The sequence below is a fragment of the Alosa alosa genome, chromosome 1, assembly GCF_017589495.1.
Source record: "Alosa alosa isolate M-15738 ecotype Scorff River chromosome 1, AALO_Geno_1.1, whole genome shotgun sequence".
Classification (NCBI taxonomy): Eukaryota; Metazoa; Chordata; class Actinopteri; order Clupeiformes; family Clupeidae; genus Alosa; species Alosa alosa.
The window spans coordinates 31,735,515-31,761,362 of NC_063189.1; the positions used below are offsets into that span (position 1 = coordinate 31,735,515).

General features: G+C 47.7%; 1 protein-coding gene across 1 annotated transcript in view; it reads right to left on the reverse strand.

The window, feature by feature from the left end:
• htt (huntingtin) overlaps nt 1-25,848 on the reverse strand; it is a 48,775-nt gene that overhangs the window by 17,760 nt on the left and 5,167 nt on the right. The window contains 41 exon segments of the mRNA XM_048250250.1: nt 813-989; nt 1,179-1,358; nt 1,887-2,028; nt 3,663-3,891; nt 4,309-4,451; nt 4,744-5,000; nt 5,707-5,829; nt 6,019-6,135; nt 6,455-6,591; nt 6,709-6,857; nt 7,070-7,125; nt 7,702-7,863; nt 8,566-8,644; nt 9,321-9,457; nt 9,459-9,545; nt 9,730-9,798; nt 10,355-10,465; nt 10,595-10,719; nt 11,157-11,280; nt 11,703-11,850; nt 11,852-11,903; nt 12,105-12,274; nt 12,722-12,737; nt 12,740-12,794; nt 13,373-13,493; nt 14,124-14,270; nt 14,421-14,521; nt 15,576-15,639; nt 16,828-16,967; nt 17,327-17,424; nt 17,674-17,832; nt 18,121-18,258; nt 18,628-18,739; nt 18,977-19,095; nt 19,249-19,372; nt 20,650-21,053; nt 21,225-21,302; nt 21,597-21,644; nt 22,451-22,655; nt 23,777-23,955; nt 24,658-24,799. Of these exon segments, the coding sequence (XP_048106207.1) occupies nt 813-989; nt 1,179-1,358; nt 1,887-2,028; nt 3,663-3,891; nt 4,309-4,451; nt 4,744-5,000; nt 5,707-5,829; nt 6,019-6,135; nt 6,455-6,591; nt 6,709-6,857; nt 7,070-7,125; nt 7,702-7,863; nt 8,566-8,644; nt 9,321-9,457; nt 9,459-9,545; nt 9,730-9,798; nt 10,355-10,465; nt 10,595-10,719; nt 11,157-11,280; nt 11,703-11,850; nt 11,852-11,903; nt 12,105-12,274; nt 12,722-12,737; nt 12,740-12,794; nt 13,373-13,493; nt 14,124-14,270; nt 14,421-14,521; nt 15,576-15,639; nt 16,828-16,967; nt 17,327-17,424; nt 17,674-17,832; nt 18,121-18,258; nt 18,628-18,739; nt 18,977-19,095; nt 19,249-19,372; nt 20,650-21,053; nt 21,225-21,302; nt 21,597-21,644; nt 22,451-22,655; nt 23,777-23,955; nt 24,658-24,799 (5,424 nt within the window).

Here is a 25,848-nt window from a genome sequence, read left to right on the forward strand (position 1 = left end):
GTAAAACAGCCAGTCAAAAAAAATGCCTAAAATAATCATACAACTGAGAATCAAACAAAAAGAAAATTCAGCGAAAGATGGCGCTTTTCAGAAACAGGGGTGAGGAGAGAGTGGCTAATATACAACAGTGTGACAAAGTCAATGACTTTGTGTTAGATATGGTTGTGCCGTCTGCCTTGTGTTAAGGGCAGGACAGCAAATTTGCTGTTTAGTTATTTTTTTCATAATGTTCTTTGAAGTGTGTGTGCCAGTGCTGCCACATTCTAGTATGTTATATGAAATCTTTTAACGTTTTAATTGTCTGAAACAGGTCAGATTATAGTTGATGGCAATGACATTTAAGCCATGAGAAGTTATATGAATGCACTTGACTGCACATGTGTGCAATGCATGCTGGTGTAACGTGTACTGTATATAGTATTATGAGATTGAAAATAAATTACATTTCATCAACAGCCTCAGAAAACAGTCATTAATATAGTTCCCTACTTACAATTAATTAATTGATGGACAATTAACAGAATGTCATACCATTTTACTATTATAAAAAATTAGTGGCCGGTAAAAATATATTTTGGCCGTTAAGTATTCACACCTTACCTGCCATTGGCAGGTAGGTCAAAAAGTTTTTTTAATTTTATACCCTGATTACCAGTAATGCCACTGTTAAAAAGCACACTTTGAAAGTTTAGAAAATCGGTGGTGTTTCCAAAGTCATTGACTAATTGTATAAAACTCATTGTGATTCTCAATCTTGCCCATAATAATAACTGTGTGATAAAGATGTTGTGCCGTGATGGAGCAGCCCTTACCTGCAGCGTCTCGGCCAGCAGCATCTCCACACGGCGGCAGGCCAGCGTGTCCACCATGCGCGCTAGCACCCGGAAGGGCGTGCTGAGCAGCTTGTCCACGTAGAGCATGAGCAGAGCCCCCGACTGGCTCAGGTGCATCCCCTCCAGACACTGCAGGGTCTTCTTCAGCATGGTGGGCTGGGGACGGAGAGGGGAGAGGGACAAACTTCACATTACTGGAGGGTATTATGACATATTACAGCAGGGATAAGGCTAGAGAAATGGTTTGTGGATGGTGGTGATGCTCAGCAGCCGTCTATTCTTCAATCAATTAATCAAATAACTTAATTTAAGGTGTGTGTGTGTGTGAGTGAGAAAGACACTCACGTTGGTCAGATTGTCGCAGCGGGACTGGATGGCCTGGATGAAGAGGCCGCTGGCGGCGGAGTTTCGGTGGACAGCACTGATGAAGTCCTGCACCGGGGGCTCATGGGAAAGGCTGATCAGCTCCTGCACATGATTCACCGTCAGCCAGGTCAAGTGCTCCGAGTCGTGCAGGTTCTGGCACTGAGGGGCAGCAATGGCAGAGGGAAAGAGAATAACATAAGAAAGAAAGACATTGGGCACTAATTCAAATCCACAGCGCGCACTACAGTATGTGAGGCTACTGGCCAGTCAGGACCATTAGCATTTGGACAGTGAGACAAGCAAGGACATTTCTATGCCTGAGATTTCTGAAGCCATTATATTGATAATCTATATCATCTATATCCACACAAACGATTAATGCTATATTTTTGCTCAAACCCTTGAAGCTGAGTCCACACTTTAATCACATCTTTATTGTTTCTTTTCTAATCCATTGTGGTGGTGTACAGAGGTACGTTTACAGCATGTGCTACTATGTGTTTGTGTTTACAACATGCCACTGTCCAAGCACGCCATAGTCCTGACTGGACAGAAGTAAAGAGTCCAGGTTTGCTTTAAAGCAGCATGTCCACAGCAGCGAGCGAGCGCGGGTCAGTATTGCGCCACGGCACAGCAGGCTGAGGCTGCGGAGGGGAGGTGTAGTTGAGCAGGGCCGAGCGTTCTCACCACGTAGTCACAGAAGAGGATGAGCGCCCCCCGGCGGACGATCTCTCGATTGCACATGGCCAGCCGCGTCTCCAGCCCGTCCTGGTTGCCCTCCCCGGACGATTGTGGACTCAGCAGCTTTGTGCTGGACATACTGTGCCTCCTGGGGAAGGAGCGGACACCGAGACGTTAACAGGGTTCAGACAGAGGGGAGACACATGACCACTCCACTCCAACATCACAGGGCTGAACCCAAGTGCTGCATCTCACATAGGACAATGTTTCCCATTCATTGACTTATTTGTGGCGGCCCACCACAATATCAACATTGACCACCACACAATGATTTTCCAGGTTGTACTAAATTGTGCTTAAATCTGGTTAGCATCATAACCACGCCGCGCTAATTTGCTAAAACCTGTTGCATTAAAGTTAATTCTGCAAACCTACCACCACAAATAGAATTCAATTATGTGGGAAAGACTGCAGGACCCTATTAAACATTGCAGGGCTAAACCAAAGTGCTGCATCTCACATAGGACCCTATTTAACAGGAGTGCAGCCTTGTAACTGCATAGCATGCTGACGGTGATGCAAATGTAACAATGAATGTAAACTGTGTAGCCTAGGAAAAACCCAGATGTACTTCCGGCAAATACGAGATTGGCTCTGAAAGTCCGTCTGGCCAAGAACCCATTCTAGCCCATTTCCAATTTTCCTAGATCTAGGCACCAATCAGAACCCTTGAGGCGGGCTTTACACGATGACGATAGCGCACCCTGTTGAAGAAGCCGGGGTTTCTAAAAAAAACATCAACGATGGTTGCTGCCGCTTGTTTGAAGCTGCTATCACGTTGGTTTAAGACAGGGAGTTAGAAGTTTTTTAACTGCTTCCTTATGTTGGAATATGCAACATTGTACAAACATGTAAGGGGTACCTATGTGATATCTGCAACAGTGGTAGGCTACTGAAAACGGTTTGATATTCTGTTCATTTATAGGCCTACAGTAGCTGGACACGTAGCCGACAGAAAACACATAGGCTACTTTTGAATTGGTGTGCTATGCGAGCATAACTCGAATGCTACACTTCAGTGTTTGCCTTGAAACAATTCCGGCATAATTGCTTTGAATGTTTCAGTCTCTCGCCCCCATTCCTGCTTTATATGTCCCCGTCAGCCAGAAAGGACTTAATGAAACAAAATGCTCGCTTGAACGCGAACGGTTTTTGTTCAGAGCTGAGAATGCAATTGTGTTTGACAGAGGGCAGATGTAAATTGCTAGTGACATATTAGCTTTCAGTGTGGCACGATGTCTTTGTAAACTAGCCTACGTTTAATTAAAAAGTGGTTAATTCTTCCTGCTTCTCCCTACAACCAGACAGTGTTGCAAATTGTGTGTTTCCGTCACTCTGTCTCTTTTGTTGCTCTGATTGGTTTTTGGCCTCCCCTATTGCGTCCGAGGCATTTTGATCGGCGTCCGTTTGGGAACACCCTTTGGAAATGGACTGTGAACGAACCTTCCCCAGACCCACTCTCAGTTACGACTGAGAAGGGTCTGGTTTCTACCGGGCTATAAACTGTGTACTACGTGGATGCAAAAAATGCAGACACCCTTTCATCGGAGTCATCTCAAACTTCCATCCTTCATCTTTTATCCTTCATTTATCTTGCAGTTCTTTACTTCTGAAAGCTTCATGCCAGAAAAACACACACAATTATCCAGTAACTGTCCCTCACACAGCCGTCATACCCCCCCGCCTCCTGCACGCTCACCTGCCCGTCCCCTACTCACTCACCTGGGCGTCTGGTGCACCTCGGACCACCAGGTGTAGTTGGTGTAGTTGATGATGAGCAGCACCTGACACCAAAGCAGCACCAGCGGGGGGTGGGTGGTGATGAGGCGCAGGACCAGCGCATTCAGACCCTCCAGGCTGTAGAAGCAGCCCTCGCCCACCCCGACCCCTGACGCCGGGCCCTCGGCTTTCAGCAGCTTGGTGGCAGCTGCAGTGATGCGCCGGAACATTCCTGGCAGAAACAGTGGGAGAGGTTGATATTCACACTCTCAAGTTTTTGTAATATTCATCAAACATCTTCTTACAATTTGCTAGCTCTCCATTCTCTGAATGTACTCTTACATAGAGTTTCTCAGGAAGCACTGAAGGGAGGGTTGAGCACCCTCTCTGGTGTGTTTTGTTTAGTCTTTGGTTCAAATATAATGTAAGTAACTTTGGACCAACACATCTGCTAAGAAACATAAGCATAAGCATAAACAAACGTGCCTTCATTCAGCATTGCTTAACCTCCGTTTAAGTGGCTCAGGCAGGTGACTTCATTCAGCATTGCTTACCCTCCCTTTAAGTCAGGTTGCTCTATTCTTTTTCATCTACAAGTGATCTGACTGGGGGTAAATGATGACTAGCCGAGTCCACATGTGGAGCTCACCGGACTTGAAGATGTGGATGAGGCACATGAGGAGGGTGCCCAGCTGCTGGCAGTAGAACGTGTGCTGCTGCTCACTCATGTCCACCTTCACCTGCTTACTGGAGATGTCCTCCAACAGCACACCCACCAGCTGCAGCAGGAACCTGGAGCGAGTGAGAGAGAGAGAGAGAGAGAGAGAGATGGAGGGGAGGGATGGAGATGGAGGGATGGAGAGGGAAAGAGGGAGAGGGAGAGGGAGAGAGAGAGAGAGATGGAGGGAGGGATGAGAGGGAGGGAGAGAGAGAGAGAGAGAGATGGAGGGGAGGGATGGAGAGAGAGGGAGAGAGAACAGATGTAAGAAGGCGTTGTCATTCTAAACAAACTCAGAGCTGACAGGATGGGGTCTGTGACTGTCCCTCCCCTCCTCCTCTAAAGTGGTGCAGCGGGCAGGCTCACCTGGCGAAGGTCTCCTCAGGTGGGAAGCGCTGGGGCTCGCCGTTGGTCTCCTGGCCGCCGGCCGGCTGGGGTGGGGGGGGCGCCTGAGCGGCCACCTCGCTCTGCAGCCGGCGGATGGTGGGGAAGGACAGCAGGTAGGGGGACAGGGAGAGCTCCTGCACGCGGGATAGCACGATGTCCTCAGTGGACTGGGAGATGAGCACGCGCAGCACGGCCAGGATGCCAGACACCCACAGCTGCACCGTCCCCACTGACGCCTGTGGAGCGCCCACAACAGCAGGAGGGAAAAAAGACTTCGAAAAATAAGGCAGGGTTCACGGGGACACATGGTTAACACCTCCAAAACATAAGCGCTCGAAAACTATGAGCACCCCACGTTTTTACGACCCTCGCGTTTTTTTCTGTTTGTGCCTTGCTCACTTAAAGCAACACCAAAGAGTTTTTTCTACCTTAAAATAATGTTTCCAAAATCGTTTCAGTGGTTCATCCACTCGTAACAGGGTGAACAGCACTTCTGCATTCGCTTCGCGGGCCTCTATCGGCTATAACCGCACTATGTAAGTTTGCCAGATTGGGTAGCGGATCTGTAGTTTGATGGAATGAGACATAAGAAACTACAAATGTGACTTGCATCTGATGTTGCAATACATCGTACTTTCATAAAATCATGCAACATATTCTACCTTGTCTGTGGACATTGTTATTTCCAAAGCCAGTGCTGGATAAATAAATAGTGCGTGCGACAGAGGAAAAGTTCTTTGGTGTTGCTTTAAATGGTCCAATCACGTTGTTAAATAGAAAATCACAGTTGAATTCAAGCGCCTGGAGAAGAAAAATAAAGTCAGTGGGAACATCGGCTAACATTTCTCTTGTGAGTGTCTCTCTGTGTCTGCGTGGGTGTACATGCGTGTGTATGTGCATGCATCTGTGTGTGGGGTGTGATTAAGATGAGAGTAGACTGACCATAGTAGCCGGAGTGACGAACATGCTCTTGAGCAGCATGTCGACAGGCCTCAGTGAGGAGGGAGCCACCGTCTCAAACAGTGTGTTGAGCACACCCAACGCCTCATGGGAGTCCAGATGCATCTAGCACACACACACAAACACATCATCAGCACATTACACTTCATCAACCAGATGTACAGTACAGCTCTGTACCATGTGAACTCAGGCCTTAACCCAGCCCTGCTCCCTTTCTCTCCCTTCACTCCACAGCTGATCTGGAATGTGGCCGAGAGACAGTGACACTTGAGATAGTGACAGGGTGACGGTTACCTGCTGTTTGCCGATCATAGGCAGGATGATGTCAGCGATCTGGCGAGAGAGTCTCTTCCACTTGTCCTCGTTCTCTTTATGACACTGTTGCAGGACCAGGATGAACATCTCCAGCACCTACTCAACACACACACACACACACAGACAGTGCATTAAAACTCCACTACATTTACAGTAAATGCATCCTTCTGTTGCAGGACCAAGATGAACATCTCCAGCACGCACACACACACACAGCATTAAAACTCCACTACATTCAAATACATCCATCTGTTGCAGGACCAGGATAAACCTCTCCAGCACCTACTCAACACACACACACACACACACACACACACACACACACACAGAGAGAGTGCATTTCACTCCACTCCATCCAAATACATCCCACTGTGAACTGCCCTCGGTGCCCAGTGGAGGTCATCTGTTAGCCTACCTGATGGTACTGGATAAGGCGGAGCAGCATAGAGACCACCACCTCCTTCTGGGTCTCCAGCTCTTTTCCGGCGTCGGCTTTGTTTGAGCCCCGGAGCACGAACAGGTCATGGACTATCGGCTGCAGGGCAGGGATGGCTGAGGGAACAACACAACCGCAATCACCAAACAGGCTCCAAACCAACATGAAACCTTAGCATATTTCCAGTGTGTCTGTGTCTGTATGTGTCTGTGTTTGTGTCTGTGCCTGTGTACCGTGAGTAACTGCCTTCCTCCCACTGGCCATGATGCCATCGCAGAGCTGGATGATCTTTGGGATGCTGATGATCTGCTTGGAGTGGTAGCGTTCATAGGACAGCAGCACCAGGAAGAAGAAGATGTTGGGCACGATCGCCTCCGAATCCCTGAGGGGAAGCACACAGTGGGATGTTTGTGTGCTGTGTAACTGTGTGTGTGCTAAGGATTTCATATAATCTGTGTGGAGTTTAGCTGTGCGTGTTGTAAGGAATTCATATGATCTGTGTGGAGTTTAGCTGTGTGGTAAGGAATTCATATGATCTGTGTGGAGTTAAGCTGTGTGGTAAGGATTTCATATGATCTGTGTGGAGAGTCTTACCTGAACTGGCCCAATTCAATGTACTCAAATTGCTTGAGAACAAAGCCGATGAACACCTGAGACAGACAAGGTTAAAGAGAGACAGTCAGATGTACAGGGATCAACACCTCAATCAGCGACAATGGGATCAGTCACCTCACTGCTGACTGTCAGTAACTGCTTTAAGTAGAGCAGTATCTGACAAGTCGGACTGATTACAGTGGTTTATAGAGACATGCTAAAAACCGATCGCGTCTAAGGCGGGGATCACACTGACCAGCCGCAGGGGTCAGATTGTTTGCGGTGGTTCACAGTGAAAATGCTGGCAGCGCCAGCGACATAGGAGCTGCACACTGAACTTGGTTCAACTTTCAAAACGTGACGCAAGGGTCATCACTGTCAGCTTGATGTAGCAACACTTCAGACATTCTGACCACTCACAACAGTAAAATTCTATGGGGGGCCAGACGCTTATTTGTTGTGTACAGAAACGAGCACTTAACAGCAAGATAGAAACTTTAGTTTGAATTAATCAAATTATTGCGGTTTGAGCACTGCGTTATGCTTGGTCACTGCCACTTCAGTATTCCCGACGTGATCCCCACTTAAGAGCTCTGGCAGCAACAGGCTGAACTCTGTCCAGTATCCCTTACCTGGTCAGAGTCCAGCAGGCAGTAGTTGACCCGCAGCTGCACAAGCTGGGCCAGCAGGTCCAGGACCTGCCTCTGCAGCGCCACCGAGGTGCTGGTGGTGTACTGCTTCAGTGCCTTGATGACCAGCGGCTCAAACAGACGGATGTGGTTGTGGATGACATTCTGGACATGGCAAAGTGCACAGACAAGACCGGCATTTCAGTCTGGCGTTATGGTCACAGAAACAAAGAAAAGCACAACACCGCTAATGCCACAGAGCTGCTGGTTTATTGATAAACTGACATTCGGTCAGTCAGACCTTGACCAAGACATCCGTTTATCAATAAAACAACAGCTCAGAGAGAGAGAGGGAGAGAGGGAGAGAGAGGAGAGAGAGAGAGAGAGAGAGAGAGAGAGAAGAGGTGAGTAAGCAGAATTGCGCTTTCATTTCTTTCTGTTCCTTTAAAGATGTCCTTACGAAACCGTTGCACCTGCAGATCTAAATCTATCAAGTTGCAGGCTCCTCTCCAACTAGTGTTGCATTATGGAACAAAACAAAGAGACAAGCTAGCTAGTAACTAGACGTTACTATTTGAAACACGTTGTTGAGCAGTTTATCAGTTGTTTTTTTAACAGTTTTTTATTATTATTCTTCACACCTTGCATTCTCATGCATGAAGTCTGCACTTGACTTAAGCAGTCAGAACTTCCCTTAAAGCTTAACGGCTTAAAGCAAGAAAAAAGTTCTGCGTCTGAGGTTATCAAAAAAAACTTCAAAAGGTGTTATATATAATTATTTATATATTTCCCAATCTTAAACAGTCTGGCCCAGTACTTTTGCCACCCCATAATCCAAAGAGCAAGCACAGGAGCACTGGACCATACCTTGTCACCTCTGTGGCGCGTGACATTGGTGATACTGGACCTCATCTGACTGGACACCTTCTGCATGACATCAAACCATCTGTGGAGCCAACAGCAAGATATGAAATATATGAAATGTGTGTGTCCACTAAATACCTGCATGTGTCACCATGTGTGCACTCGGTTTGAATGTCGAATGACCATTTATTTATGAGTACATGGACACAGCCATGTATGCATGCGCGTGTGTGTGTGTGTGTGTGTGTGTGTGTGTGTGTGTGTGTTGTACCCTGAGGCGTCCTGTTCCTGCTCAGCCTGCACCATCTGGCATGTATTAACATATTATTGTGTGTGTGTGTGCATGTGTGTGGAATTATTATTGATATTGATAGCGTGTGCATGCCGCGTATATGTATACCTTGGCGTCCTGTTCCTGCACCGTATTGGTATTATTGTGTTATTTATTGATGACCGGTTTTGTACCTTGAAACGCCCTGTTCCTGCACCGTATTGTGATGTGTTATTGATGATATTGTGTGTGATAGCGTGTCACGATATGTACCCATGGAGGCGTCCCTGTTCCCACACCATGTATTGTGTGTGTGTGTGTGTGTGTGTGTGTGCACTGCGATATATGTACCTTGAGGTCCACCCTGTTCCTGCACCGATGTGTGATGATGTGTGTGATATTGTGATGATGTGTGTGCTGCGGTATATGTACCTTAGTAGCCCTGTTCCTGCACCGTGTGTGTGTGTGTGTGTGCATGCATATATACCCTGAGGCGTCCTGTTCCTGCTCGGCCTGCACCATGTTCCTGAGGCTGGCATCGGCCAGTGCCTGGGTGAAGTGGGTGTAGGGTGCCATGAAGCAGTAGTGGTAGAGGCCGGGCCGCCAGGCAGCTGGACCAAACCGGAGGAGCCTTCCCGGGAAAGCGACATGGGTCTTGGCCCGGCCCCCTCGTACTGGGACGCCAGGTTGTCCCAAACAACGTCTTCAGTAGCTGGAGAGAGCAGGAGGGGACACAACAGATGACAGGACAATGTGTAGAGTGGAGAAGTGAGCTTGTGTGCTTTGGAACTGGGCTAAAAAGGTAGGATAAAGGTGGTAGGAAGGTCAGTTAATGACAGTGCTGCTTGAAGAGTGGCTGGGTTCACCGTGAAGGTCAGTTAATCTCACCTGTGCACCTGAACAGTGGCCATTGTTGGCTCTCTGGAGAAGCAGGACTTGAGGTACCCCAAGACTTCCTCCACACACTGGTGAAGAGATGAGGAGAGCCAGTTAGAAAGGGGGGCTGACAGAAGAACATGAGTGGAGGTGAGGAGGAGGTGAAGGGAGGAGGTGGGGATGGGGAGAGGAGAAGAGGCAGATCGGCAAAGGGGAGATGACAGGTCGGAGAAGAGGCAAAGAAGAGGTGGAGAAGAGGCAGAGGAGGTGGAGAGGAGGAGGTGGAGAGGAGACAGAGAAGGAATGGAGGAGGTGGAGAGGAGGTGGAGAAGAGGCAAAGAAGAGGCAGAGAGGAGGTGGAGAAGAGGCAGAGAGGAGGTGGAGAGGAGGAGGTGGAGAGGAGACAGAGAAGGAATGGAGGAGGTGGAGAGGAGGTGGAGAGGAGGTGGAGAAGAGGCAAAGAAGAGGCAAAGAAGAGGTGGAGAAGAGGCAGAGAGGAGGTGGAGAAGAGGCAGAGAGGAGGTGGAGAAGAGGCAGAGAGGAGGTGGAGAGGAGACAGAGAAGGAATGGAGGAGGTGGAGAGGAGGTGGAGAGGAGGTAGACCATTATGATGGACAGCAAATGTCAGTCGGACGAGAAACATACTTTCCCGATGTCGTGTAACGTGGCCAGCTCCAGCAGCTGGGAGAGCACGTCCAGCGAGGAGCGCAGGAAACCGCCAAACTTCTCATTGGTGGTGTGGAGATCCAGTGTCACCTGCACATGAGAACACATGCAGAATAGATAACACTGCTGCAAGGCAAGCCTTTGCTGGTCATCCGAGTGTGTGTGTGTGTGTGCGCGAGTGTGTGTGTGTGTGTGTGTGTGTGTGCGTGTGATACCCACCCTGTAGTTGGCATATGTGGCCTTGAGAACGTCATAGAGCTTCAGGTAGGGAGGAAGGTGGTAGAAACTGCCTAGAGTGGTGGACTTGCTGACGGGCGCAGCCACTGTGCTGTCTGCTGGCCGGCCTGGTGACACGGAGTAGAGGAGGACAAAGCTCCACTCAGAACACGCTGGCCAACACACGCTATACAGTACACAGCCAGTACAAACTGGTTGACATTCTTGACAATTGATTGAAATTAGACGATTTAGGGAAAACATGAAAACAAAAAAACAAAAAAAAAATAATAATTATAATAATAATAAATATATTAAATATAAATGAGCAACCATATGCTCCAGTGCCAGGCTAAACAGTTGCTTTTGTTCTTGGATTTCTATTCTGCTGAAGAAGGATTCCTTATGGATGCAACCAGGTCACTTGAGCTCAGTCACAGTAACAAATGGTCAACAGTGGCATGGCATATGGCCAAAACAGCTTAGAGGAAAGATGAGTGAAGTGGATGATTCGGACACTGCCGCAGCTGCAGGCCTTAGTGCGGAGCTGCACCTGTACCTGTACCTGTGTTGGGGTCGCCCCCCTTCTTGGGGCTCATGGGAGCGGGCGGTTCGGCCGTGTCCTTGTCTTTGCCCTTCCTGCGGATGGGGCTCAGGGACGGGGGGTTAGCCAGGGAGGGCAGCGTGGCCTGGGCACATGGAACAACAAAACCCGTCAACAACAGGACGGTGGAGGGACATTTCTAAGTCCTCTTGCTTAAGTCTCTGTCAAATATACTGTATGCGTATAATTACATTCCATACACAGAGTTGGCCTCTCCACACTGATATTCTTCTTCTTAGGTCTGCCAGTGTTTATTTTACTACTACATTTGCGATTCTCCCAACATCCTTTGTTTCTTGTTCAGCTCACTACAGTCTTGATATAATAAAATCATTCATCACAGAGCACCCGTTAGGACCTGCTGGATGTGTCTGACCATTTGAAGGGCAGAGAGTCTCCTCTGACTGTGTGTGTGTGTGTGTGTGTGTGTGTGTGTGTGTGTGTGTGTGTGTGTGTGTGTGTGTGTGTGTGTGTGTGCACACGCATAAGTGTGTTTACGAGAGTCACCTTGACGGCGGGGCCAGGTGGCGTGTCGTCCAGCACATGGGCGCAGATGTTGAGGACCTTGAGGAGGTGGGAGAAGAGCTGCTCCACCATGCCGATGAGAGAGCGGTCACTGAGGGCCGGCCACGGCTCCTCCTGCTTGGCTGCTGCAGTTGGTCTCCTCCTCGCCACTCCAGGGGCTCTTCATGCACTTGGGGGAGGCAGCTGCAGAGATGGCACAACGTGTGTGTGTGAGGAGGTTGTGTGTGTGAGTGGGAGGGGTAGTCAGTGAGTGAAACACCACACGAAGTGTGTGTGTGAGGAGGTTGTGTGTGTCGGAGTGGGAAGGCTCCATTCAAAACAAGGTTTGGAGGTTAGGTGTGTGTGTGTGTGTGTGTGTGTGATAACCAGTGACTGTCAGCTCACCGGCCAGCAGGTTCCCAGCCAGCACCAGGGCGTCCTGGTGGGCCGACAGATCCAGGGGGAACCAGGCGGAGGACAGCAGCGAGAGCACCATGTTGGCCATGCCCACGGTCAGGCACCTCCTGGGCTCCTCCGGGACACTCGACTGGGATAGGCTGGGGGCAGGATGGGCACTTTAACTCTCAATGCACTATATACCCACGAGCACACACACACACACACACACACAGTCTCCAGGTAACATGAACACATGATAACAATAAAAGAACTATATGATATGGGTTTGTGAATTTGGGTAGAAATTAGGATGACAACAATGTGTGGTCCACAAACTCATGGTGCTCATCATCCAACCACCGCTGAGTCAGTGGACAGCACAGCAATTACTACAGTATTATGCTTTCCTGGAACACACACACATACACATACACACACAAAAGAAAGAAAGAAAGAAAGAAAGAAAAAAGAGAGAGAGAGAGGGAGCGGCTCTGGTTGCCGTGGCTGAGGTGAGTGGCAGTGTGTGTGTGTGTGTGTGTGTGTGTGTGACCTGGCGTGAGCGTCTCTTGGTGCGGCTCTGGTTTGCCACCTGCTGAGGTGAGTGGTCGGAGGGCCCCAGTAGCCAGTGCCAGCCTGTCTCCAACCTGTCACCGGAAAACTGGAGCTCAGCAGACACAGGGCCTCACAGCAGCCAAACTACACAAAGACAACACACACACACACACACACACACACACACACACACACACACACACACACACACACACACACACACACACACACACACACACACACACACACACACACACACACACACACACACACATTTAATCTGAGGCTAGATGAACATCCTAAAATGACAACACCATATTCTGCAGAGCTTGCTCTTGTTAGCACTGTAAGATTAACATAAGACTCTTTTTGCATGATCAGATGTATGGTTACATGCGGGGACTATAGGTGGCACAAACCTACAAACATAATCCTCTTACAGAATCTTAAACCAAAGTGGCATTTAAGCCCACAGACGTGCCTAATTAAATACACACTACTACTAAAACGCCACTATAGTAAACAAAACTACCTCCTTCCATAAACAATACCACAGCTACAGTCTTTGGGACAAAAACTCAAATTCACATAATTCTTGTTAGGTTTCTACAATAACAAATTGGAATATTTTCACATAGCAGTTCTTCTGGAGCACTTGTGACGTTAACCCTGACCCTCCTGAGCCTGGCCCCCGGGGGTCTGGACGGGGGAAACCCACTGACCGTGAGAGCTCTGGACGTGGAGGACGAGAGCGCATGGGACACTGCACTTATCACTCGAGACAAGTTGTTCTCCATGGTCACATCAGAGGTACCCAGGGACAAGTTGTAGCCCCTGTATGTCCTACAAACACAGAAGTATGTTTTTATATTTAAAATGTTTTTTTGTTATGCACTTATTGTTCATGTTGATGTCATGTGATTTGTGTGGCTGACGTATGTGTGGATACTACTGTACTATAAATTGCCCCTTAGGGATATTAAAGACATTCTTAATCTTTGATACACATACAGTATGCTATACATACTTCTTGCTCTTTCAGGCTTGGCATAATTCACATTACATTGCTTTACACATTCTGTTTTGCAGAATTTTCCCAGACACAAGCTATATGTTTACCTCTGCCAAGCTATATGTTTACCTCTGCCAAGGAGCTTATGTTTTCGATGGAGCTTGTATGTTTTTCTGTATGAAGCATTACTCAAAGCTTGGTGTGAAGGTGTCACATAGGCCAAGGCCCACCCCCTAACATTTTGGAGCCAAGTAAGTAGGCGTGTAGTTTCACTGTTGCACAATGATGTTGCTCAATATTGCCTTGGCAGAGCTCTGTGCTGTCCAAGTGGTTTCTGTGGCGTTCTATTGACAAAGATTGAAACTTCCATAATGGAATATTCTAGATCTGGGCTACATCTCCTCATCATTAGCATCAAACTCAGCGGACACCAGGTGAGAGGTGCCGGGCAGGGTGAGTACCTGGTGATAGTGCTGACGGTAAACTGAGAGGGCGGCTGGGTCTCGTGCATCAGTAGCTGGAGGTACAAGCTGCTCTGCTCCCGTGCAATGGCCACCACAGGGTCCGCCTGTGCCTGGTCACAGTCGTAGAACAGTCGTGACACCACCCTGGGGAAACGAGCACACACAGACACAGACACACACACACACACACACACACACACACACACACTGCGGTGTTAGAAGTGGCCTGTCTGCGTGGTGCGTGTGTGTGTGTGTGTGTGTCTGTGTGTATGTCTGTCTGTGTGTGTGTGGTACCTGCTGACAGTAGCAGCAGCAACATGTCTGACTCTGGGGTCCTCATCCCCCAGAAGGTAGACGATGACATCACTGAGGATCCGGTCCTGTAGTCTGAGCAACTGGGAAAAGAAGCGACATAACAGAAAAATTACAAAACACTAACCACATTAAACGCTAAGCTATTAAACTACAAAACATTAACCACGTCAAACACTCAGATATTAAACTACAAAACATTAACCACGTCAAACACTCAGATATTAAACTACAAAACACTAACCACGTTAAACGCTAAGCTATTCAACTACAGAACATTAACCACGTCAAACACTCAGATATTAAACTACAAAACACTAACCACGTTAAACGCTAAGCTATTCAACTACAAAACATTAACCACGTCAAACACTCAGATATTAAACTACAAAACACTAACCACGTTAAACGCTAAGCTGTTAAAGTACAAACCATTAACCACGTCAAATGCCAGATATTAAAGCAACACCAAAGCACTTTTCCTCTGTCCCACGCATGCTATTTGTTTATCCAGGACAAACTTTGCAAATAACGATGTCCACAGACAAGGTAGAGTCTGTTGCATGATTTTATGAAAGTATGATGTATTGCGACATCAGAAACAAGTCAAATTTGTAGTTTCTTATGTCTCATTCCATCGAACTACAGATCAGCTACCCGATCTGACAAACTTGCATAGTGCGGTTACAGCCGCTAGAGGGTTGGGAAGCGAATGCAGAATTGCCGTTCACCCTGTTACGAGTTGATGAACCACTGAAACGATTTTGGAAACATTATTTTAAGGTACAACAAAAACTCTTTGGTGCTGCTTTAAACTACAAAACACTAACCACGTCAAACAATAACATGATTAACAAAACACACTCATCAAACACTATCAAACATCATCACATCAAACACTAAACTACACTATAACTACAAAACACTAACCACGTAAAACACATTTATGATGCATGCATGATTTGCAGTGAAACAAAAGATGTTAATTGTTGATGTGTGCGTGTTTAGCAAACACCACTCATGCCAAAACACTATTGGACCATTTGGAGTCACATTTAGCCAGGTACAACAGGACACGGCCCAAGTCCCAATCGCAGCAAAAGTGTTGGTGATGTGTACTCGTGTCTGTGTGCATACCCCGGTGTAATGATGTTCTCCTTTGTGCAAACTATCCGTTCTCCTCTCAAGGAAATTAACCAATCTGAAGGACAAGGACAACATTATTATTACAGCACTGATGCACATCTGATCTTCTCATGTACAACAAACTGTTAGCCGGCCAAACGTGTCTAATATACCGTAAAAAAACTCCAAATAATAGCCCAGGCTTTTATTTTCCCAAATACCCAACTGCACTGTCTAGTATTAGAGACAGGTGTCTACATGAGACAGGCCTTTAATTCCCTTTACACAAAACTTTCCTCTGCAAAGATGGAAAATATTATCAAATGAATTAATTTCAAACACACTGAATGTCTACCCATATGACTAGGCTATCCGATGACAATTACGGATCATCATTCATTTAGTGTTGATATGTTGTTCATTGAGTGAGATAAGATCCAAATAGCGGGGATAGCCAGAACAGATGAAACATGTTTGAATCAAATGTAATTTACAAAGAGATCGCATCACACTGAAAGCTCATATTTTGTCACTAGCAACCTATATCTGTCCTCTGTCAAATACAGTTGCATTTTCAGCCCTGACCAAAACCGTTCAGGAATTATTTATGCAAAAGTGGAAAGTGCGTAATAACGCATTCTCCCTCCTTTTCGGCACAAATGAAACAACATGAACCATATTGTTTCTCCCGTATTTTATTTAGCAAATTTGACAACAGTCAGCTTACATTTCAAATCATAGCCTACTTCTTTCTCTTTATTGCCATGGCGGTATGCATTTAGAATTAAGAATAACGTTTTCTGAACCCATTTGTTTTGTTGCCAGCCATAAAACAAGCTTACAATCGGCCTATCTGACATATAGGCATAGTTCATATTGAAAAAAGTTATACAATTTGGAACTAGCTTTTCCCCACCGGAGTCTTTTAATGCCATCTAATCATAAAGTTAGCGTACGCAGTCTGCACCATACTGGCTTAAACAGACGATCTGACGGGTTTTAGAAGATTAAATACAACCCGAAACAAAAAAAGACCAGGCCTCTATTTTAGACCGGCCTTTAACCCAGGCGTTTAATAGAGACAGGCTATTATTTGAAGTTTTACGGTAGTAGAATGTGCCCCTACTATATATAATGATGCATTGTATTAATAAGAAACTCGCCGCAGTTATTTATAATGATCTATTTTGAAATCTTAACGACCTGTCCACTGCCTCTGCAGAGGATGTTAAGACCTGTAGTGTGTATAGAGAAGACTAACTACCTGAAGTCCACCTCGGCCACCGTTTCCAGCAGCTCGGTGCGGACGAGCCAGTAGGAGCAGTCACGGAGGGCCAGCAGGTCAATCAGCAGCCGCAGGCCCAGCTCACTCAGGCTGCTGCTGCTCAGAGCCATGATGCAGTGCTGTAACACACACAGACACACACACACACACACACACACACACACACACACACACACACACACACACACACACACACACACACACACACACACAGACACACAGACACACACAGACACACACAGACACACACATACACACACGTCTTGTTAGTTAGCTTGGGATTTAGACTAGGTATGGAAGAAAAAAATTGCTGTGATTAATCATGAAAATGTTAACGGTTTCTTGGTCTAGCTAGTAGCTACAGTGGTTCCTCTGATGTGCCACAACAGTTGTTAAAGTATTATAATATGATATCAAGTATTATATTATTGTCACAGTTGAGTCCATCCTATGGGACCGGGCTTCATCTCCTACTCACCCTCACAGCAGCACAGGACATCTTACAGGTCACCGACGACTCGTCCCGCAAGCACTTCTGCAGCAAAGGCACTAAGTCCACTAGCGAGATGGGGTTTCCTGTGGAGGAGAGGGGGAAGAGGTGGGTGAGTCCCAAAAAGAGAGAGAGAGAGAGAGAGAGAGAGAGAGAGAGAGAGAGAGAGAGAGAGAGAGAGATAAAGAGAGAGAGACAGGACAGGACAGGACAAGAGTGGATAGAGGATCTGGTATTAGTGTGGTGTAATCAGACACAGTCATAAATCTCCACTGTAAACCCTTCTTGAGAGGCACTCTGTAAGTGTCTCTCGTCTCGTCTCGGCAGGCGCTCACCAGTTGAGCTCTGGACCGTGGCCAGCCAGGCCTCCACGTTGAAGCGCGTCTTGAGCAGGATGGCCTGGATCAGGGCACCGCACAGGATGGCCGTGGCCCCCCGGATCTGCGGGTCACCGTGGTCCACATACTTCAGGATGTCGCTGATATACTGTTGCTCTGTGAAGGTCCACGCATGAGTACTGGTCATCACATATTTGTGCACACATTTCAACATGCATTCTTGAAGTTTTGTATTTGAAGTTTTGGCCTTTATTCCAATGGAATAGCACACATCTTATCACTTATTGTCCTTTCTTAATGACATGCGACATATGATCTCCATCGCATCTCTATGCATCTACAGTATGCATCCTTTGGGGCTAATAACGGTTTGTGTGTGTGTGTGTGTGTGTGTGTGTGTGTGTGTGTGTTTGTGTGTGAGTGTGTGAGTGTGTGCACGCTCACCATCTGGGGCTAGGCCCTCTAGCGGCTCCAGGTAGAGGGTGTTGAAGAAGGCCTCAGGATGGAGAGCAGCGGCCGCCCCCACACAGCTCACGGCCAGGGCCTTCACACTGACCCGCACCTCCCTGTCCGGCACCAGCCCTGCAGCACACCCAACGCACAACCAGGTCAGCAAACACACACCACAGCCTGCAGCCTCCACATGCTTGCCACATGCTTGCCAACACTCCTGTGCAGCGGAACTTCCCACAATAATAATTGAGGTGTGTTTTTATTTTAAATCACACAGAACCCTTAAATGATACCAGTTACACCAAATATACTTATCTTGGCGACAAAGTTAGTTCTGCATACATTTCCACATTCATATCAGTGATATAAAGTAATGATTGTTTTCCTGAAATATTATATTAAAATGTTCAATCCAACCAGTCACTATATGATTGGCTATTATGCCAATTTGGCTATTTTGCCGATTTCATTTAATTGGCCCATTCTCCTCCTCCTCACCATTTTTCTGTCCAGTCAGTAGGAAGGAAGCGGCCAGCAGGCGCACACAGTGGACCAGAGGCTCCTCCTTGGGGTCGGTGTAGTGTCCAATAACCCCTTTGATCCTGGACGGCTGCGGGACCAACAAGTATGGTCAGTCTCACAATCGCTCCTTCTCTAGCACAACGATGTAAGACTGTCGGCTTAATCTCAACCAAGGGGCCTCAGTAGATCTGTGTGCCTGTGACCCTCCGTCTGTGTGTTTTTGTCTGTCACTACACCTCTGTCTGGGCCTGTTTTAACTGTCCCAGACCTTACCTTGGTCTGTGTCTGAGACTGAGACTCTTTTTTCCTGTCCCGGGCAGCTCACCTTGGTCTCTGGGTCGGGGGGCTCCAGCTGCTCATCCTTTGGTATGAAGCGGTCCACACTGCTGTCCGACGCCTGCCTGTTGTGACCTTTCCCTTCCAGCAGGTGGGGCCTCGTCATGGCTTTGGGAGCAGGGAGCAGAGAGAACACACATTACTTGTGTGATATTTGGGACTGAATTCATGTCCAAGACATACTGTTTGCTTCACAGACTTTATTTTCATCAAGTGGGCATTTCTAACGTGACAGATGATTGCTGACGTTGGCACACGTACCTAACACGGACTGGGAGAAGGACTCCAAAGGTTCATCTGGGCCAGGAGCGCCACCCTCTTCCTCCTCATCTTGTAGTGTTCCAATCTGCATCCCTGAATACTGACTCTCACTACCATCCAGAACCTTTCACACACACACACACACAAATACATTTTTACACAACTGACAAATTCAGACACAGCTAGGTCTAGGCTGAACTGTATGTATAAGCTGTTGACAGAATAACAAAGATAACCAAACATTCATTAAACAGTAACTGACCATTCATTACTACTTGTTCTAAAATGGTAAGGAAACAATGCCCAGTAGAAGTGCTTATTGTGCCTGAGAAAAGGCCTACACATACACAGCCATGTCTGGTGAAATGGCAAGAATTTCATTCAGAATGACTCATCTACCTCACACAGCAAGACACATGCTTACATCTGTGTTGGAGTTGTACTGACGTTTTGTTAAAAAGTCCTAATAATTAATAAGATGATTTACATAACTGCAAATATCTTATCATATGTTAATATTTTACCTAAGCTAAATTTGTAAAATTGAGTAAACTTTGCACTTTGCATGCGCAGGCCTTTCTTTAGGCTGTTCAGGGCATGTTTAAACAGGGGAAGACAACTCGGGCCAGTGGCTGGGACAGTGTCGTTCAGATCTCTTCGTTGGCAAGCGAACATGCTCATGGGTTTCAGGCAACTTCAAAAGGAACAAGACAGAAAAAAATCGATATCTAGACGAAATAAAAAAGAAATCAGTAACGCAGATGCGGATGCTGGAGGGATGACACTATCCATGCGTGGCGTCTTAACGGGAGAGGAGGACGAGGTTTTGGAGCCCACAGATCTCTGGGAAAGAGAGAGAAAAACGAGCCGAGGATGACAACGATCATGTTGGGGGCGGGGTGGGGTCATAGAGGCGGAGTCTACATCTAGGAGGGGGAGGAAGAGTTCAAAAAATGTTTTTTTTTATCTCAATACACAGCCAATCAAAGCACGTGCAAGAAAGGAGAGTTCCAATGCAATAAGGGCGAGACCACGAACGAGCACAACTGGGAGGGTAGACACCAAAAGCCACCCTCCCTCTCCCCATGAAACCAAAAATAGAAGGAGTAAAAAAAAAAAAAGGAAAAAAAAGACAGGGGGGGGGGGGCAAACTGTCTGAAGCCGCCTGCTGACCTGGTCACTCCCGCTGGCCAGAGAGGCCACTGAACAGGAGGAAGAGGAGGAGGAGGTAGAGGAGGAAGAAGAGGGCCTGTAGGCCGAAGACGCCTCGCCGGTGGAGGACGAGCTGTCCGAGTGTGTGGAGGCGTCGGGGCCCTCGGTGGAGGTCGGAGAGGGCAGGGTCGGGCTCGGACAGGGGCTGGGGCTCGGACTGGGGCCGGGCCGTCGCGGTGGCACACTTACGAGCTCAGGGCACTCCGAGGGTGTGGCGGCCGAGTCAGGCCCCTCCGTGGTGGTCTGGGAGCTGTCGCTCGGGGCAACCGAGGGCCGCTGCTGCTGTTGGTCCTGCCTTGAGTCACCGTCAACGGACTCCTCGCTGGTCACGGCCGCTGAGGGGACGGCCCCTCCTCCTGGCCCGCCAGCGCCGCCACTGGAGCTGCGGCTCAGCATGTCCTCCTCGTCGGCGTCTGCGTCGTCGGGCCCGCTGTCGCCCCCGGCGCCGCTCAGCTCCACCGAGTCGCCCGGCTGCAGGGCACGCTGGGAGGAGCGCGGCTGCTGGGTAATGATGTCTGCTGGTGTCAGCGAGGACACGCCCGACGACGACGGCGCCGACACGTCGCTGCTGCCCGACTCGGTAGTGACTGACGCTGAGGGAGAGAGAGAGAGAGAGAGAGAGAGAGAGAGAGAAAGAAAAACGTAATTTGGACGATTGCTTTCTAGAAGCCTTTAGCCGGTTGTGAACGGCTTTCTCCTTTCCTCTCGATAACCCTGTGCTGGTGGTTTGGCCTGTGGATAAGAGATGGTGAGGGTCTCCTCACCTGTGAAGGAGCCGGTGACCTCTGCCCTCGTTTCAGGGTCATCCTCCAACCCCTCCTCCTCCCCCGACAGCACTTTTCCTGAAGGTGGAGAGAAAGGTTAAAGTTCACGGCCATCACAGTCCAGCCACTTAAAATACATCTCCATGCTGTACAGCAGGAGCAGAGGCACAGCGGTCAACTTTAAGCCAGTGGGTCCAGACAACACAACAGACAGACGCCTCTTCATATCTTTCCCAACTACCATTTCATTATCACAGCTAACACAGACAGAATCAGAAAATGGGAGACCATAGACCAGAACTAAGGGAGAGGTAAAGCACTGAGGAAGCAAGGAAAGAGGGGGAGGTGTTAGGGAATAGCACAGGAAGTCACCTTTCTGCTTCCTGAGGAGGAGCGGGCTCCACGATGAGCTTCCGCCAGCTGCAGAGGCAGAGAGGAAACAGGAAATAAAGGCAAGAAAAGAAAAAATAAAAGCCCTGTCAGCCCACGGGGGAAAAAGCCCCCCCCCCCTCCCCTTTTAAGGAGTGAGCGCAACCGGTTAAGAGAGAAAACAAATCCATTAAGAGTGCAGCACTTCAGAGTGAGTCACGTTAAGGAGACCAGCAGACAAGTCATGTGCTTCCAGTCAAGTGAAGTGATTAATAGAAACTACAGCAGCAGTAGGAAAAGTGAAGTGAAGGCACAGTGATTAAATGTGACAGATGTGCATGTGAGAAAAGACTATTAATACCCAGATGCCATGAGTGTTTGAGAGCAAAATTACGTTAATTGGTAGAGCTTTTAGCAAGACTGCACCCGCTGATTTGAAGCTACTGGAACATGAAGTCAGAAAATGTGCTTCCTTCTTGTTAGAACTTTTTTGTACCAGTTCAAAGTTTACAATACTTCGGTTTTTCTTTAGGGATCCTCACCACACGATCATCGAAGTGTAATATTTTGAGCATTGTTTGTTTTTTGATGTGAGCGCTTTTGCACCAGAGCTTCCACTACAAGCCATTTCATTGTGAATTGCTCAAAACACCACCAATTAACATTATTTTGATCTCAAACGAAAGTTTGAACTTGTTAACAACCGAAAATAGACCCTAGGTTGTTTGTTCTCTGGAGTATCCCTTTAAGGGTTGGGCAATCGACACGTGAACCAATCGACAGTGAGCTTGGTCATGACTGACAGCTGGGCGGTCCAGTGAGGATGGCAAGGGCAGAGAGAGAGTGGAGGGCTTTACCGATGAGCTCCACGATGCTGCCGCTGCGGGCTCGGCTGTCTGCCTCCTGGCGGAAGACAGTGTGGCGTGGCAGGACACCTGGGGTGGTGAGCATGTGCAGAAGCTCGGGCGGCGGCGTGCGGAATGCCTGCTGGAGCAGCTCCAGCGAGGCAGTCACCACGTTGTGGTCGCCGTGCTGCGTGTAGTGTAGCGTCAGCTCGTACACCTGCAGGGGACACCAGACGGAACACAGGCTTAGGACCTTAGGTTCCAATCCAACAAAAAAAAAAGTACAGCCTGTTCCAAACTTAACACGTACCAAACATGTGAGGATGATGAACACTACGCAATTTATTTTGTTTCATGACTAATTCATGATCAAGCGGCAGCCGTGGCCTACTGGTTAGCGCTTCAGACTTGTACCGACCAGTAGGTACGGCTGAAGTGCCCTTGAGCAAGGCACCTAACCTCACTGCTCCCCGAGTTCCGCTGTTGTAGCAGGCAGTTCACTGCGCCGGGATTAGTGTGTGCTCTACCTCACTGTGTGTTCACTGTGTGCTGAGTGTGTTTCACTAATTCGCGGATTGGGAAAAATGCAGAGACCAAGTTTCCCTCACAGGATCAAAAGAGTATATATACTTATGGTATAAAACTGGTAAACAAGACCACATGCGGCCTACACACTCTGCTACGGAGTTCAGCTGGACTGACGTCTCACTCTGCTGCACGGTCCCTTTAGCTGGAGTGGGCTGTGAACACTCGGATAACAGACACTCGGATAGAGTGTGACGTTCTGAAGTAATGATGAAACTATTGCAACACTCTTTACAAACCATTTCCAGAGTGCCACAGTGTGCTTGGAGTGGTCGTTTACAAACATAATTCACCCATCACACTCTAAAACTTCTCATAGGGTCCTCAACAACAGCAAAGTATCCTTAAAGGGCAATTCCATGCAAAAACTGTCACATCCATAACGGCAACTAAATACCATGGCATTGTGTTGGCGTTATGGATGTGACCGTTTTGTGCAGAATTGCCCTAAATGATGTAAAGAACGCCACTGGTCACTGTTCAGTACATGAAGCCTAGCCATGCTGAGACAAACACAGCAAGCCTTCATTGAAATGGTGGGCAAAGGACAAAGTGTGTGAACAAGCACAGCTCTTGCACCTGAACTAGAGCCATCATGTGACATGTGGTAGCACTGAGCTGGCTTATCAATGTTTGCGCTTAATGCTCATGATTGATTTGACTTAATTATCACATTAGCACTAGACTGAAGAGTTTGCCTATCTAGGCCCCAGAGTGTGGTCCAGGACCAAAGCCATTGGCTGGGGCCCATACCTGGACCAGCTGTTCTGGGGATGGGGAGACGTCAGCCTCCTTGCGCATGACGCCAAAGCTGCCCTTCAGGCTGGTGTTGGGCACTTGCTGCTGCAGCAGGGGCATCAGGTAGCGCAGCGTGAGCAGCACACCCAGGATCAGGTGATTAGGCCTCTCCTCATCCACCGGAACCACCAGACCTGAGAGAGAGGGGGAGAGGGAGAGAGGAGAGAGGGAGAGAGAGAGAGAGGAAGGGCGAGAGAGAGAGGAAGAGCGACTTAATTAAACAATGTGGTCTCCTGAGACCAGCTGAACTTGTAGGATGTGTGAACAGAGACACATTCTAGAGAAAATTCAATCATTTCTTACCAATAGGAACAATTTTACAATTTAAACAACTAAAATGTTTGCTAGACAAGCTATCGTAAGGCCTCCAATTACCACCACTTTCGTTCGAAAATTCTAAAACAATGATGTTTTTTAATACTTAGAAATAAGATAAACGAACCTTACATTTTTCAGTAGCCATAGGTGTGTAGATTTGAACCAAATCTACACATGAACGTTTAGACCGAGAATTCTAGTCATGAAATTAAAATTCCACTGGAGCTCCAAGCGGATTTGTACACGCAGCCTTACAACACTGTTTACAGCTCTTCGAGTCACGGTAAAATGTCATTTTTGGTACATAGCTAATTCAGATACACTTGGTGTGGGTGGTTGCTTTTCTTTAGGAGTCCGCCGTCTTGGTTTGTATAGAAATGGATATTAAGTGACACATACACGCAAGACGGCGGAAATACAGGACCGACAGTAATAGGGGGAGTTCCGATATGTTGGTTGAGTTTGATTTCAAGAGGCATAGAGAAGTGTGTGTGTGTGTGTGTGTGTGTGTATCCTACCGAGCAGCACGTTGAGGAGCCAGGTGTAGAAGTAGTGTGTTCTGCGTGAGTGCTGACAGACGCTGACGGCACAGCTGGCTGCGGTTCGGCGGATGGTGGGCGAGCTGGACTTCAGGTTAGCCACAAATGCTTTCAGCAGCACCTGAGGTGTGAAAACACATACGCACCACACACACCAACAGACAGACATGTTTCAACATCATTGGTTATAATGTGTCTGTGTTATAAGGCCATTGTTATAATGTAAGTCTGTGTTTGGGATTTTGGTTTCTTATTGCGTTTTTGATAATGACTGAAACCCTGGTGTCTTATCTTCTTGGTTTCTTCTTATTTTTTTTTAATGACTGAAACCATGGATATACTACCTACTAATGCAAACTTTCATATGTTAATGGGAACATAAAAATGAACTTCCATGCATATCACCTTCATTAATCATACTACATTTAATAAAAAAAACAGCAATACATTTCCAACAATGACCCGCCTGTAGATCGTAAACAAGTCTTGGCAACTTCATCAAGCAGTGATGCAACCTGATATTACGCAAACAACACTTAAAGCCCTGCCCTGCCCCACCCGCCTGTGTGTGGGACAACCCCTGGGACCCCACTGAGAGACACAAGCATGAGAGACACATGCAGGCCTCAGAGGATGAGTTGTGTGGATCTGCCTGACAACAGCACTCAGCACTCACCAGCAGTCCCCAGGGTGTGTGGGGGTGGGGGCATATATGGCATTTTGTGTGTGTGTGTGTGTGTGTGTGTGTGTGTGTGTGCGTGTAGTGTGTTTGTGCCTCTGCAAGTCCATTTGAACACGTGTGTTGCATATGTGGGAGGGACAAATTCAGACCAAAACATAACTTCAATCAGGCAGAAGGAAACGTGGGTTGTTGCCTCTAGAGTGCGACAAACCATAACGGTTATGTGTGTGTGTGAATGCGTGTTTGTGTGTGTGTGAAGGTGTGTGTGTGTGTGTGTGTGTGTGTGTGTGTGTGTGTGTGTGTGTGTGTGTGTGTGTGTGTGTGTGTGTGTATGCGTGTGTGTGTGTGTGTGTATGCGTGTGTGAAGGTGTGTGTGTGTGTGTGTGTGTGTGTGTGTGTGTGTGTGGCAGGGGGCAGCCATGTCATGGATAATTCAATCACCCCGGCCAACATCATGGTCCATATTTAGTGCATGACGTAAGCCTCTA